The sequence below is a fragment of the Equus quagga genome, chromosome 8, assembly GCF_021613505.1.
Source record: "Equus quagga isolate Etosha38 chromosome 8, UCLA_HA_Equagga_1.0, whole genome shotgun sequence".
Taxonomy (NCBI): Eukaryota; Metazoa; Chordata; class Mammalia; order Perissodactyla; family Equidae; genus Equus; species Equus quagga.
Genome location: NC_060274.1, coordinates 115,837,874 through 115,853,131, shown reverse-complemented (window position 1 = coordinate 115,853,131; position 15,258 = coordinate 115,837,874). Strand labels below are relative to the sequence as shown.

The window sequence follows — 15,258 nt, the reverse complement described above, 5'->3', positions numbered from 1 at the left end:
GTAGGAGTGGAGCCATCCTGGGCTCTCAGTTATTCTACTGAAAGACATGAGGCTCAGGTGTGAGAAATCTGTGTTAACCTTCAGGAGACTTGCGTGTGACTGGAAAGAGGGGTCTGCTTTACTCTGTAATCACTCTTACTTCCCTGCCTTCTTTTCTGTTTCCTTCTCGTCACCCAGTTCAGGCCCTGATTGCCTAATATGTGAATTATTACTGTGGACTCTCATTACTTATTCTCTTTCAGAAAAAAAAAAGCCAAAGTCTTAACTGTGACCTATAAGACCCTGTGTAATCTGATCTGCCCTTGTTGTCTGGCCTCATCTCCACCTAGTTTACTCCCCACCCGCATCAATGGCCCCTTTGCCACTCAAACATCCCAAGGCCTCATGCCCCTGGGCTTTGCACTTGCTATTCTCTCTGCCAAAATGCTTTCCCCCAGATGTCTACATGGCACGTGCCTCCACTTCCTTCAGGTGCTTCTCAAAATGTATCTGCTCAGTGAGACCTTTCCTGGCCAGCCTACCTACAACTTCAACTTTCCCCTCTTCCTCGAATTTCCTATTCCCCCGTTCTTTCTTTACTTTTTCTCTTTAGCACTTATTTCTATCAACATATTACATGTTATACTTATCTTTCTTGTTATTGTCTGTCTCTCCCAGGAGAATGTCAGCTCTATGAGATCAAAAAAGCGCTTTTTCAATGTTTTCTTCACTGCTGTATCCCTAGTGCCTGGCACCCAGTAGGTGGTCAGTATTTATTGATTGACTGAATTAGTAAATTGCTTATCTCATTTCCTTTTGTCTTCTTCCTTCTGCCTTCAGATAGTGCTGCATACTGCCACCAGATTAAGTTATTTTTGGCTATAGAACAAAATTTTATTAGTGTTCTGATGCCCATTCGGTTACAATTGTATTTCTCAGCCTCGATTTAAGGAGTCAGCAATATTTTCCCAATCCACCTTTCTAGCCTAATCTGCACCACCCAACCAGGACTTCTGTTTGGGCAGACTGGTCTGTTTGCCGGCCCCACTTCTATCCAGCAGGTTTCTTCCCCAGCCCACAGCTGTTACCCAGACACGTATTCCAAGGTTTAACCAGCCTGCAGGTCTTGGTGGACTCACATGAGCAGCAGTACTACAGACTTTCTGTTCTTAGCTCTGCCCATTTATGTAAGACCTCGGCCTTCTGCAAAATAGTCTTGCCATTGAGTATTCTGGTGCTCCCCAGAAGACAGCTCATTTCTGCTCAAAAAAACTGTTGTTCAGCTGTAATCAGCATGAAGCCTCCACCCTGTTTTTCCCTCTATTGTTTGTAGAGGTCTTCTGTCCCTCGCACGCCTTCAGGGTGCCTCTTCTTCTGGGATTGCCTATTGTGAGAATGCCTATGTCCTGGGAGCGGGGCGGTTGTCTCATTATTCCAAAGCCACCAGTTCTCCAGACTGGGGCTGGGTTGGGGGCTTAAGTGGGGACCAAGGCTTTCTCTGCAAACCCTTTCTCCTTTCCTCCCTCCCTTCCTCCCTTCCGGAATATCTGTTGAGCGCCTATTTTGTCTCAGGAAGCGTACTTGGTGTTGGATTATAGCAATACAAAAACACACAGAGGAGTCTGCATCTTCTTGTACCTCTATGACTTTTAACTCTGGAGCCTCTTTGGAATAGTTCTGCTATGCCATTTCTCTTGCAGCCTCTCATGGCACAGCTCCTCTGGCTTCTTAACGTAGCCAGTGTTCCCACTCCTCATACCTGTGGACACCCTACTCCACCAGATCCCCCCACCAGGTGCACACATAGAAGCTTCAGCACTCGACCATCAGACCTGGTGCCCAACAACTCATGGAAATGGCCTCCTGTGAGCCTGGCCACTCGGTACCCCGTCTGACACAACAAAGCCGGTCTCAGTTCCTTTTAGGAGACATCAGTGCCTCCTACATCGTGAGACTTTGGATCTTCTCCTTGCTGGAGCATCCTCAATTTTTCAAATGTATACATCTTTTAAGGCCCAATTCAAGAATTTGCTTTTCTGTTAGGTCCTCTTTACTGACTCAGCCTCCAAGGTTTTACCCTCCTCTAAATTATAACTCTCATCATCTGAGCTGTTCATTTAGCATTTAGCCATGTGTGGCCTTCTCCTGTTTATGACCTTTTCTTTCAAGTTCTTCTTTCTCCTCAAGTGGCTCACTAGCTTCTCCTAGAATGGACAGAAGCTTCTTCCTCTCCATTTCCTGCACAGCACTCAGCATTGCATTATACACATAGTGGTGGTTAAAAGTATTTATTGACTAACTGTCCATAAATATTCTTTGGAAAAGTCAGTGGTTAACAGATTGTTTCAGCCACATGGAAAATTCATTTATGTAAGACACCTCAGACATCATGATTCCAGAGAACTGGCATATGCAGATTTAAGTGTATTGGTATATATTGGAACATTGCATGAGTATTTTTGTATATTAATTTACATGAGTTCCCCACCCAACCTCCTGTTGTTCCTGCTCCTTTTTCTTTCAGATGTTCTGAGGTAATACTGGCATTGTTAGGATCTAGGGTATCAATGGTGAGGGGTTATTTCAGAGGGATTCAGCCCTCATCGAGCCCTTGTCTATGCAGAAGACATGCACAAAATACAGGGTCTTGACAAATAAATGTCGTGACTCTTCAACATAGGCCAACAGTACTTGGGCTGAGGGCTGGGCCCCTTTAACACAGAGCGAGGTCTCTCTGCAGAGACCCTCTGAGGAGAGCTTCCCCTCGGGCCACAGACTTCTCTGAACATGTGGCATCTTTGCTCCTTGGTTTGGGGTCGTGAAATCTTGTTGTCACAGGCAGACTTAGTGATGTAGTGAGGAACCATAATAGGAATGTGCTGGAATTTCACTCATCCACTGTCCTGGTTTGTCCGAAATGTCCTGTATTCTGTTTGAAGAAAAGAGGAGCCAACACGAGTGGCAGTGGAGTCTGTGCTTCTGCCCTGAAATCACATTAATGGAACTCCCAGATAATGTCATTCTGCATTTTTCCTAATACCAATTTACAGATTGCATCCCAGGCTCCCCAGAGAAGGACAACTTGCCAAGTATGCTTGTCGTTTCTTCTAATTAGGTTTTTAAATAAATCAAAGAACTCTTGTTTTCATTTACTTTGGATTATACAGCAGCATTTTTTGCTTGTTCATGTTGCCCATGGAGGCAATCCCCACTGAAAGGACATTGAATTCCTGACACTCTAAAAGCTTAGGAAGTTTCCTCCCCTCTACTTTCCTGAGCATTCCATTAAGCCCACCCTTGGAGAGGAAAACAGGAGGCCTTGCCTGTGCCCCGTGCCCCTCCTCTCTACCCCTTCCCCCACAGTGCCCAGTAGACAGAGCTTTGTGTCTGAGAGGGAGTAAGAAGGGAAGATAAAATTCTTCTCTCCTCCCGTGCTGTTTTTCCCTTTGCCTGATTCCTAGTTCTCCCTTAGTTTTATTCCTCAGCATGAATCTTCTGATCTGGGAAAGGTGAAGGGGCTGAGAAATCACTGGGGAGAAGACAGCTAGGTGGGAGCTTGAGGGTAAGTCCCTCCCACCAGCCTCATCTGCCCCCCTTTTCCAGCTTTTCTCCACTTGGTGTCTCCTCCAGTCCTTTCCCCAGAGTGCCTGCTCTACCCTCTTCCCCACTCCCAATGTGGTTGGGTTCCTACCTGCAGCCCCTTCCCTGGCCATTCATCCTTCTATCACTGTGGCCTCACTGCAGGGGTGAGGCTAAGTGGAAGGAAGCAGTGATTCCTTCATTAGGTGTGTGAGCCCAGGTCTGGACTGATGCTGCAAGCCCCAAACTTGGCTTGGCCAGCAGCAGGCTCTGGCCTCTGAGCTCTCCTGAGACAGGGGGACCAAGAAGGGGTTACCATGCTGGCCCTGAGGACTATAAGTATTTCCTCCTACTTTTCCACTTCTGGTCTCTAGTAATTGAACTTGTAGAGGTGCCTGTGTGGGTGTCCTTAAGAATACAGCAGGAGAGACATGGTCAAGCAGGTAGGATTGTTTGCCCATCTTCAGGGAGAGATAAGGTTTGGTGTGTGTCTTATTGAGAAGGGGCATAGCTAGCCTTGTTGAACCATGCTTCTTGGGGTCAAACTTCAGACTATTATGGGTGACATTTAATTTCAGTTACCTTGGGCAGCAAGGAGGCCCCAACTCTTTCACAAATCGTAGGCCTGTGAAACTAGGTTTCCTTTTCCTCCTCCCTTCCCTCCCTCCTCCCTTCCTTCTCTCTCTTTTTCTTTCTATCTGTCAAACCCTATTAACTACAACCAGATATTCATTACTACTTAGCAAAAATCACATCTCTTGCTCAAAGGAGGAAAAAATAACTTTCTTGGTGGTATATATGGATCTGGGTCTTACAACCAAAGGAAGTGGGTGGGTGGGATAAGATTAAATAATAAACTCTGTATCAGGGACAATTATATGCTTTCTCCCACTGCTTGCCTCTTATCCTTTTGTCCCCACTCCAGCCACCATCCCCAGCTCCGGTGGTCTAGGCTGTGACGATTTTATTCCCATGCTGGATATGAGCTGAAGTTTGGTGAAGAGCTGTCACTGCCTCAAATGCCAGCAGTGTCTGCAGCATGGGAAATGTGTAGGGCCAAGTCAGAGCTTTGAATGTTTTCTCTTAGAATCTCTGTTGTGTCTGCTAGTTAGATTATGCCTGCTATCCTAGGGCAGAGTGTATCATTGTATTATTATTATTTAAGTAAGTGTTGATCATGACATGAAGAGATATGATCTATATTATATCCTATATTGTCTTAGTTTTCACAGATGTGCCACACACACACACACACACAATTAAAAATTAATGGATTTCCTTTGACAAATCAGGAAACCCTTAGTAAGGGCAGTGAGATTACTTTGCTTGGTATTTAAAGCAGTAGGCATAAGTGACCTTTAAATTCTTAGAGAGAATGAATTATTAAATTTTTATAATTTTAATTTTTGAGCATGTTTGGGTCCCAGGCTGTATTTATTTTTTAAATTATATTTTTGTGCTGAGTTCTATAACAAGTATGTCCCGATATGAAGAATAACAACTCAGCTGCTGCATTAATTTTAATGACTTTTCTTGATTTATTACCTTTCATTGTAAAGGAAGCATTGGCTTAAATAAGAGTTTTTTAAGAACAAGCGAATATTTAACAGTATTTAGAATGTCTAGATTTCTGTGTTTTACCTTTGTATTTAGTTTAAATCTTGCCAACAAAAGTTATAACCAGGCACAAAAATTCTGTATAGTTTGAGCAGTTTCTGCCCAGAAGCTTATTATCCAGCTACTTCAAATCACTTTAACCCATTGAAACATAGTCATAAACCAAGAAGTCAGCAGTTAAGACTCTGAGTCACTGGAACAGTTTTCATGAGTTGAGGAACTAAAATCTGTGTATTTTATTACTATGGAAAAAGACATGAGGCCTTTGTTGAGAATTTATTCACTTAATTTTGCATATGATTATAAACCTCAATTATCTGGTTTCTCAGACTATAAACTATTTAGAAGCTGTCATTTAGGAAATTGGGAGAAACAAAAGACTGGCACATTGACTTTGAAAGGGTATCTGGTCTGACAGAGATTCAGGAAACAGAAAAATGGCTGTGTTCTTTGTAGTGAAATGTATCATGTTTTAGTGTTTATTAAGAAAAAGTCAGATTATGCTTTTTTATATCCTGCCTCAAAAGGCACAGAAGTATATAATTTTATATTTTATGAAGGTCTTTTAAAATTCAGTACTGTTTAAATAAAATGAGTTTTGTAACTTAGAATCACTTTATTTCACTTATTATCATCTGTAGAACTTTGCACTTGGATTATTCCAGATGGATGATGTTGGTATATTTACATGTTGTCCCAGGAAGCTGAGAAACGGCGTCTTAACTCAGTGACTCTCAAGCTCTTCTAGCCCAGATCCTTTATACAAAAGAGATTCTGAGTTCAAATTCCAATGTGGAAAACAAGGCAAAGGAGAGGTATTCTGGTTTCAGAGAGTGCACGTGGATCCCTGAGCCTGCTGGGTGCTCTTCCCACCACCCTCAGTGACTTCTTTGGAACCTCACGGGGTCCCTGCAGCTCTTCAGAAGTTAATGCAGAGCGCAGGGCCGGGTACAAAGCTAGACCAGGGCAGGAGTTACTCGTAAGGAAGGAGGCTTTTCACGCATCCTTAAATCATTTCCCATCAGTGGCTGTCTCCCATGAGGAGTGTTACTTTGCTGGTCTGCAGTGTAATCGACCAGGGGTTTTGTGCATAATGAGTAGACTGGAATCAACTCATTTCCGTAGCATCCATGTGACTCTGATTAGCCACATGACTCAGGTACCCCATGCATTTTCTGCAGGTGGCGCTTCAGCAGCCACCTGTGCCAGGAGACCCAGAGGAAACAGGAGAACAACAATAATTTGCTTATGGGCACTCTGCTCCTGAAAATTTGCAAATTCAAATTGTATTCTTGTTGCCTTGAGTGCTGCTGCTGTTCTTTTGTTCTCGTTCTTGTTCTTCTGCCCTCTTCTCCCTCCTCCAACTCTTCCCCCTCCTTCTTTCCCTTTAGTAGTAGACCCGAGACACTTTTCAGTAGTGTAGCTAGAACGCTTTGCTTTCCCTTATCCTTTGTTATTTGCAGAATAATTGATTGTCAAACTTATTTAATGTTCCAGACCATGTTCTTTCCTCAGGCAGAGGAAAGCCAAGAGTAATTAAAGCATCTGCAAGCAGGGTAACTAACCCTGTCGGCTGGGATCTAGACTATGAGCTTAGCGGCTATAGTACTGCCATGTTCTGGGTACTTTGTTGGTGTCTGACAACCCTCTGGATACCCCATGTTGAGTGAGGAGAGCCATCGGGGAGGCAGGAGGAGAGCTTCTTTCCTGATACTGCCCCTTCCAAGGTGGTTGTCTGCAGTCCTTCCAGCCTCCTTTGGTAGCAGCAACACCTTATTCCTTCCCATCTTCCTGCCACAGTTGGCTCAGAAAGTAGATGTCGGCAGGGGCAGCCATGGATCGGAGGTGGCGAGGTTGCCAGCAATCTCCGCCAGCGCCTTTCTTCAGGGAGGGACTCAGGGCCTTTACACTTAGATGCTTTGAGAGACGACTTCACAGATTGGCTTTGTTTTCATAAGTTTCCCTCAGTGTTCAAACCCAAAATTATTCCTGCAGATCCGCCTTCTCGTCTGTCCTTTGTCGAGAGGCCTGAGCGTGCCTAGCTTAGATTCTATGTGGTACTGGCAGTAATGAATCGAGATCCCACCGATTCCTCTCTCTCCCTGCTGCTTGTTTTTTATTGCTAGAGAAAAGATAAACCTCAAAAAGTATTTGCATTGTGAATTTAAACTGGTACTGACTGTCAGAGAGGCCAAATGGTATAATGCTTACAGGCATAAGCTCTGGCGCCAGACTACCCGGCTGTGTGGGCCCTATTGATCTGACCTCAGGCAGATCACTTACTGTACTTCAGTTTTCTCGTCTGTAAAATGGGAATAAGAATTGTACCTATTTCTTAGGGTCATGAGGATTAAATGAGTTGCTATTTGCGAAATGCTTGTGAGAGCCCCTGGCACAGAGCAAGTACTAAGATCATATTAGCTGCTGTTGCTGCTGCCGCTGCTGTTATTATTATTGGGTGTAAAAGTTAGACTTGTCTTCTTGCTTTCTGGAAGATTTGGGCAGAAACTCAAGTAGATTAGTATAAATTTGTGCCTCGGATAGAAGCCTAAATTGACTGTCCCTTGAAATGCAGACTCTTTGGCAGTCGAGAAAGAATGCTTGTTTTTGTGTGTGTGTGTGTGAGGAAGATTGGCCCTGAGCTAACTCTGTTGCCAACCTTCCTCTGTTTTATGTGGGATGCCGCCTCATCATTGCTTGACAAGTGATACTAGGTCCACGCCCAGGATCCAAACTGGTCTACCCTGGGCCACCGAAGCAGAGCACGCAAACTTAACCGCTACACCACGGGGCCACCCCGAAAGAATGCTTGTTTTGAACTTCGACCTAACTTTAGATGTTGTCTCTGCCTCCTAACTGCTAAAGTAAAAATGTAAAAAAAAAGAGAGTGTAATAATGCCTACATTGCTGGGTTATAAAACTTAGAAATAACAGAATAAAGAGCCTAGTTCATATTATATATACTCAATATGCGTCAGCTATTATGATTATATTTTGGAAGAAAATTTAAGCCACCCTAAGTCATGGAGATACTTGGTGGGTCAAAGGACTGTTGACGAAGTTTGTTGTATTATTGAATGTTTAAGATGAAATTTTAAGTTTGCTTTGTGGTATAAACAGTTGCAGTGTTTTCTTTATTTACATATACTCTCTTTGCTACCGAGGACCTCTTCAGGACAGACAATGATAACATTTTTTCTTGTGTTTGAATTGAACGTTGTAGAAATCGGCTCTCAGGAGGAAGTGTGCGGTCTGTAAGATCGTGGTCCACACCGCCTGCATTGAACAGCTAGAAAAGGTGAGACAGCGCCACCTGCTGCTAGTTTTGCTACCTTGCAGGTGTTTGGACTTCAAAAAGACCAGGTGTCCGTTTCTATTTCCAAATTTTGAAAACAATCCCCTTTGAAAAATCTAGACATCCAACATTATTACCAGATTAATACTGGAAAGACAAGGCTTAAGATTTATTCACTCTATTGTTTGCTGAAGTATAATTTGATATCATTTTATGTTGACTTGGGAAATAGAGAGGAAAGCCTGGTATGCGCTAATTTTCTTCACAATATTAAGAAATGTTATTCACCCACAGGATTTTCCACAAGATGCTTTTTCTTAAAGATGAAAAAAAAAATCCATAAGCTCTTTAAAATCCTTGTTTAGGTATGTCTGACCTTTGTGAGTTTACTTCTTCCTAAAGTGGCTGCGAAGGACAAAGCCAGGCCAGAAGCCGGTTCTCATTCCTTTCTCAGAGCAGCACTCCTGCCTGCACAGCATTTATGTGTGGGTGGGGCTGGTGGTGACATCCTGGTGGTGTCTTTCCTCCAGAGGAGGTGGAGTCTGCGTAGTCCGTTTATCTGTCACCTAGGGAAGTGAAAGGCTCCAACTGTGAGTTGTCTGCCATCCTCCTTCCTTCCCCGCCTCCTGCTCCATTTCCTCGTGCTGTTCTCTGTGCATTATCGATGCTCTTGAGCTGCTATGTGTGGAAACATTTGAGTCCCCTGTGACATTCGTTTAGTTTCACTGACATATTACCAGTTGTTGCCAGCTGATATTATGTGGGAATGACTACTAGTATTTTATCTTAATATTTTTTTGCTGTCCCAACCACATTTACTCATGTCCTTCATTTCTGCACTCCTTTCACCTCATCTAGCAGCTAAAGAAGATGTTAAAGGTATTGGGAGATCTCCCCATCTGAAAGAAAGGCAGTGCTGAATGCTCAAATATAAAGTGATTTTTTGGTGTGTGTGGAAATAATCATTTCTCAAGTTTATATTTTCCTACTTTTCATATCTGAAATACAGCTGGATGATTTCAGCTGCCATATATTTCCTCTGACTCTTTATTATCTCAGTTTCTCAAATTTACAGTGTAAGAGCATTATTGTTTAAAGATACTTTGATTTCATCTGTGAGAATGAAGAGACATGGAGTGGAGATATTGAATCACTTGGAATCTCTGTAGATTATCTAAGGTGATGGTTTCAGAAGAAATCATCCTTATTCTTGGGGGATTTTGTTTTGTAGTCTCAATATCTGTCATTGTTGGTTTTTTTCAGATAACTCATTCTAGTGTGATGCTTATCCCTAATATAATGCACTTTTCTTTTTAAATGACAGATTAATTTCAGATGTAAACCAACATTTCGAGAAGGGGGCTCAAGATCGCCAAGAGAAGTGAGTATTTCAGAGCTCTATTTCAAATACCACCTTTTCTTTCCCATTTATTCATTCGATTCGTAGATGTTCACAGGGATTAAAAAAGTCTATCTCCCTCCATTCCACATCAGTTTCTTGTTAATACATCAACAAATACAGCCAATAAAATCACCCAGTCTTTTCAGTGTGTGTATACTGCCCTGTGGAATTCCTACTGTGGAATGTACTGGTGAGTTAAGGTCTTACTGAATGAACCAGAGAGTAGGGGCAGGGGTGGTGGTAGAATTGAAGAGGTAAGAAAGAAAAAGCATTTTATTGTCTCTAGATCCATTTTAATTCCATTTTAAAATTTTGAGTGGGTAGACGTTATTCGGGGGGAAGCATAGTTACTGAGTATTCCTGTGAACACTGGAGTCAGACGTCTGGTTTCAAAATCAGCTCTAATGCTGTCTGATTTTGGGCATCACACCTAATTTCTCTAAATCTCAATATTTTCATCTGCTAAATAAACAAATGAACAAACAAAAAATAAAAATAATAAATAAATACACACACACATATATATAAAATTACATTTAGTGCTCAGCCCCTGACCTTACAGTCTGGTAGTGAAGACAGACAGGTAAACAGGAAGTTATAGTGAAGAGCAGTTGCGGCTCTGTTTTTGGTAAGCAGAGGTCATGACAGGAGGACAGACAGGAGGAGAGCACTCAGGCATATTTGTTTGTTCAGCTTTTATTTCGGGGAGACCAAGCCCAGCGTAGGAAAAGTTAGAGGTTGAGATGGTCAGGAGAGGGTCTCAGCCCTCCTGGGTTAGCCTGGATAGCTCCAGGCCCCAAATTGCCCTTCCCAATTGGCAAAATAAAAGCCTGCAATTAACAGAACCCATCCTCCTTAGAATAGAGCTGAGCCTGCCCAGCTGTTAGCATCATATATGGTTCTCTCCATAAGAACGAGTGTGGTAAAGATAACTTTTGGAAAGTATACTTTCTCCATTCCATTTACATTCCCAGTGAGATTACTTTCATTTCCATGTAGAGATTTACCTCCTTGGAAACTCTCCCAGCTCATGTACTCCTCAAACTAGCCCTGTGTAGTGGTGAATCGGAGAGAGGGAAGAGGTCAGAGGAAGGGCTTCCTGGAAGAGGTAGCAACTAACTGAGACTCCAAGGAGTCATCTAAGTGAAGGTTGGGAGGAGTTAGGAGGTGAGTGAGAGCCTTCTAGACAGAAAGAACACATGCACACAAGCACAAAAGTGACATAAGAGAATATAATGAGTAAGACGTGAGATCCATGAGATGAGCAGGAGCTAGACCCTGAGGCTCCTTGTAAGCCAGGCTACAAGTTGAGTGTTTTCTCATCACAGTCGGTGGGGGTGGGGCATTAAACTATTTTAAGCAGAATATATTAGTCTGGCTACAGGGTGGAGGGACTAGCATGTAGTTCAAGAGTAGCAATATTGGAGAAATGGAGAAAATTTAAGGAGCTATTCTAGTAATCTAAGAAAGAGATAGTGATCTGAACTAAGAGTAACACTGGGGATGGAGAAAATTGGTAGATATGAATTTGAAGGCAATAAAATTGACAGGATGTAGTCCTTGATTGGATTTTGGAGACAAAGACAGAAGATCCCCAAATAAACCAGGATTCTGCCCTGGAAACCAATTAGATGTTGGAAAATGAGTTGATTTGAGGATGGAGTGGGGAGATGATGAGTTTAGTTGTAAACTCATCTCAAGTTTGAGGTGTCCTTGAGGCCCCTGATTGGAGATGCCCAACAGAAAGCCGAGGGGGTATATGAGTTTGGAGTTTGTGAGGAAGATTGAGCTACAGGTAAGACATTTGTGAATCATGAGAATACCAGGATAGTAATTAAAGCCATGAGAATACATGAAGGGGTAGAAGAGGAATAGATGTCTGCATACAAAGAGGATCACTGACTTTTTAGTGACAGTTAATGAAAAAGGACACTGTGAAAAAGAATGCTCTCATTGTTACTGACTGATAAAAGGAGATTGGGAGAAAAAATGGAAAGACAATATGCTTGGAGTGGAGGTTGCTGAGAGAGGAAAAGTAGTTTTCCCCCTCAGTTGTCCTCTCCCAGTGTGCTTGTCCATTCTGATAGCAATAGGAAGATTACAAGTCGTACATAGGGTGAGGGAAGTCTAAGAAAAATGATAGGGTTGTGGGTACCCTCGATGCCACCCAAGTGCGCTATAGCATTGGCCAGAAAACAACTCAGTGATAGCTCAAATGAAAGAGAAATTTCATCTGGGAAAATAGATGGAATAGTTTTGTGTTTTTAAGATGGAGTTATGAATTTCCTACCAGGGGATCCATATGTCTACTTTTAACTCCCTGTCATTTGATCTCTTTCTCTCTGGATAGGTAATTGTAATTGCATGTTCATTTTACTACTGTAAAGCTTTATGTTTTTTTGTTTGTTTGTTTGTTTGTTTGTTTTAGTTCAGTAGCTGTATCACTTCTAATCTATGAAGCTGGATCCTCCATAAATGTTTTGGACACCTTCTGTTGTGATCTTATCTAGAACTTGATATTTCTTCTTTTCCTACATTTTCAACTCCACCCCCCCTTATAGATTATTTTCATCACCGTAAACATGCTCTATTATCTCCTGTCTTAAACAAACAAAAATATTCCTTAACTGCCAACTGTGTCTTAAGTGCTGCTCTGATTCTCAGTTTTGCGTTCATTGCTAAACTTCTGGAAAGTGTTATCTACATAAATTGTTTTCAGTATGTCACCTCCTAGTCATTTTAACCTGTTCTGATCTGATTTCTACTCTATCAATTCACTGAAATTGCTTTTTGTCAGTTGCCAACATCACCCTGATGCCAAATCCATTAGATATTTTTCTGTTCTTTTCTTATTCAGTCTTTCAAATGTATTCAAAATATTCAATGTTCTATCCTTCTTGAAATGCTTTCCTGTCTTGACATCTTTGCTCATTTTCCTCTTATTTCACTGGATAGTCCTTCTCACTCTTTTTCATTGCTTACTCCCTCTGATTTCTACATATTCCTCTGGGCTTGGTACTTAGCCATGTTCTCTCTCTGCATACTCTTGTTGGGAGAGCTCATCCAGTCTCATGGCTTTAAATATCATGTCTAGGCTGACAACTCCTGACTTTACATTCCTAGTCCACACTTATTCTTGAAGTTCCATTTGACATGCTCATTGAATGTATCACAGTCATTTCAAATATGACACATTAAAAACTAAACTCACTATTTCTATCACCATAAAACTATTTTTTTCCAGTTCTTTTGCACCTCAGATAATGAGATAGCTATTGATCCAGCTCCTCAATCAAGAAAACTGAGGGGGGGGGGTCGTATCGATTCCTTCTCTCATATACTCCCCACATCTAATTCATTTGCCAGACCTATCAATTTTGTTTACAAAATATGTCTTCAACCATCCATTTATCTCCATTTCCATTGTCAGTGCCTTATACTAAGACACCATGATCTCTCCCCCTTGACCACTGCAATAGCTTCTCTGTGATTCCTTTGTTTTCCCCTTCAATCCACCATGATTTAAGGGTGATCTTTTAAAATCAAAGTTGGATTATGTTGTTCTCCAGCGATTTCCATCGCATTTAGAGAAAAACCACACCCCTTGTCTTGACATGAAAAGTCAGAAGTCCTTCGTTCGTATTTTGGCTCCAGCCTACCTCTCCACACCCATCTGGCTGCCACATGGACCCTTAGTTCTTGAGGCACGCGTCAAGATATTCCCCACCTTTAGATACTTGTGTATTTTATTGCCGTCCTGGAAATCTCTTTGCATGGCTAGCTTTTTCTTATAGTTACCTCAGCTCAAATATCATCCCTTCAGGGGTCTTCCTTGATGGCCACCTCTAAATAGGTTGTACATTGTTCTTTATCAAAGTGCCCTGTTCTGCCCCTTGAGAGCACTTCGTATTTTGTAATTATTTATGGGTATTATTCATTTGCTTGTTTGTTGTTGTCCTCTTGTTGTGTAAGCTTTGGGAGGTCACTCTTGGAATTTGTCCCAAAGGCATTGTACTAGGACACAGAGGATGCAAGCAATGAATATATGTTGACTGAACGCATTTATAAAGGGATTAATTTCTCCCAAATGTCTAAGAACTCTTGGTCCAAGACAGCAGTTTCAAGATGAAACTTATGACAATGGCCCATTTGAGATTTTTAATTGAGACTTTAGGTAGTTTACTTAATGTAAATAAAAGAACAATCACTTTAGAATTAGTTTGACCTAGGTTCGAATGACATCTCTGCCCGTTTTCTACCTGGTGGTGTCTCTAGAGCTGAGATCTAGAGCCCGGATTGTTAATCACCGCACACTGTGCTCTGTGGAGTGTCTGACACTTGGAAGTTTTTTAAATGAATGTTGGTTGGATTTCTCTAAGTTTAATCTTTCTGAACCTCAGTGTTCTTAGACATAAGCTGTATGGATTGGTCTGTAATTTCTAAGATCCTTTCAAGAGCTCTATGAATAATATTATGAATTGAAATGGCTGTTTGAAAATAATTGAGCAATTATAGTTCTGCTAACAATACTGAATATGAACGCTGAAATAATGTGTCACTGAGGTTTTTAACACTCATAAGTAATAGCCCTTTCCTTACCCAGTTCTTGAAGATAGTATATGAATAATTCAGAGATTATTGGTGAACAATAAAAAGATACTACGGTCTTAGAAGCTTTGTTTTGCTATTCATATTTGCAGTGTAAGGGTCCTGAGTCTAATTTCAGTTCAGCAAACTTAGGAGATATTAATAGTCAAAAGGAAATAGTGTGAAAAATTAAAGTGCTTGGGAAATAGGATTAGAAAACAGCAGTGATTCCTTAGATATATTTTCCCCCCTGATTGATAAAGGCAATTGATGGTCTTCCAAAAGGGTGACTACATGATTTAATCGTCAAAGAAATTAGGTTGAGAATTCCATTCAATTCAACACACATTTAATGGATGTTTACTTTGTTAAACTGTTTAAGTAGTGGTAAAATAAACTTATACTGGGGCAAAGAAGACCTTGAGTAGAGGATGATTGGCATCTCAAATTAGAGAGCTATAGATTGGAGGCAGTTACTTGGTTTCTTCTATATTAGTGCTTTTGTTTAAGTTACTTTATCTATGCCTTAATTTCCTACCTAGTATTTCCTGGGAAGGATGATATTAAAAATGTTTAACAACTTGCAGAGTCATAAATATTAATATTTAAATCAACAATTTAAAAATCTTCTCTTTTCTTCCCTAACTAAACTAAACTATATGGTATTATAAATCTGCTTACCAAAGAGTATATGTTACAGCACGAATGATTCATAAGTCAGTCATAATTTCTAAATAATTGTTGCTTTCTGGAAATTGTTGGTTTAATCTTTTGATTAGAGCTGTCACTAGCTAAATAA

The 15,258-nt window shown here is 41.3% G+C and overlaps 1 protein-coding gene across 2 annotated transcripts in view; it reads left to right on the top strand.

Moving 5' to 3' along the window:
- Window positions 1-15,258, top strand: part of DGKI (diacylglycerol kinase iota) — a 424,575-nt gene that overhangs the window by 179,757 nt on the left and 229,560 nt on the right. For both annotated transcript variants that reach the window (XM_046669970.1, XM_046669971.1), the window contains exons 4-5: window positions 8,399-8,473; window positions 9,795-9,851. In XM_046669970.1, the coding sequence (XP_046525926.1) occupies window positions 8,399-8,473; window positions 9,795-9,851 (132 nt within the window). The remainder of the gene's footprint in view (window positions 1-8,398; window positions 8,474-9,794; window positions 9,852-15,258) is intronic.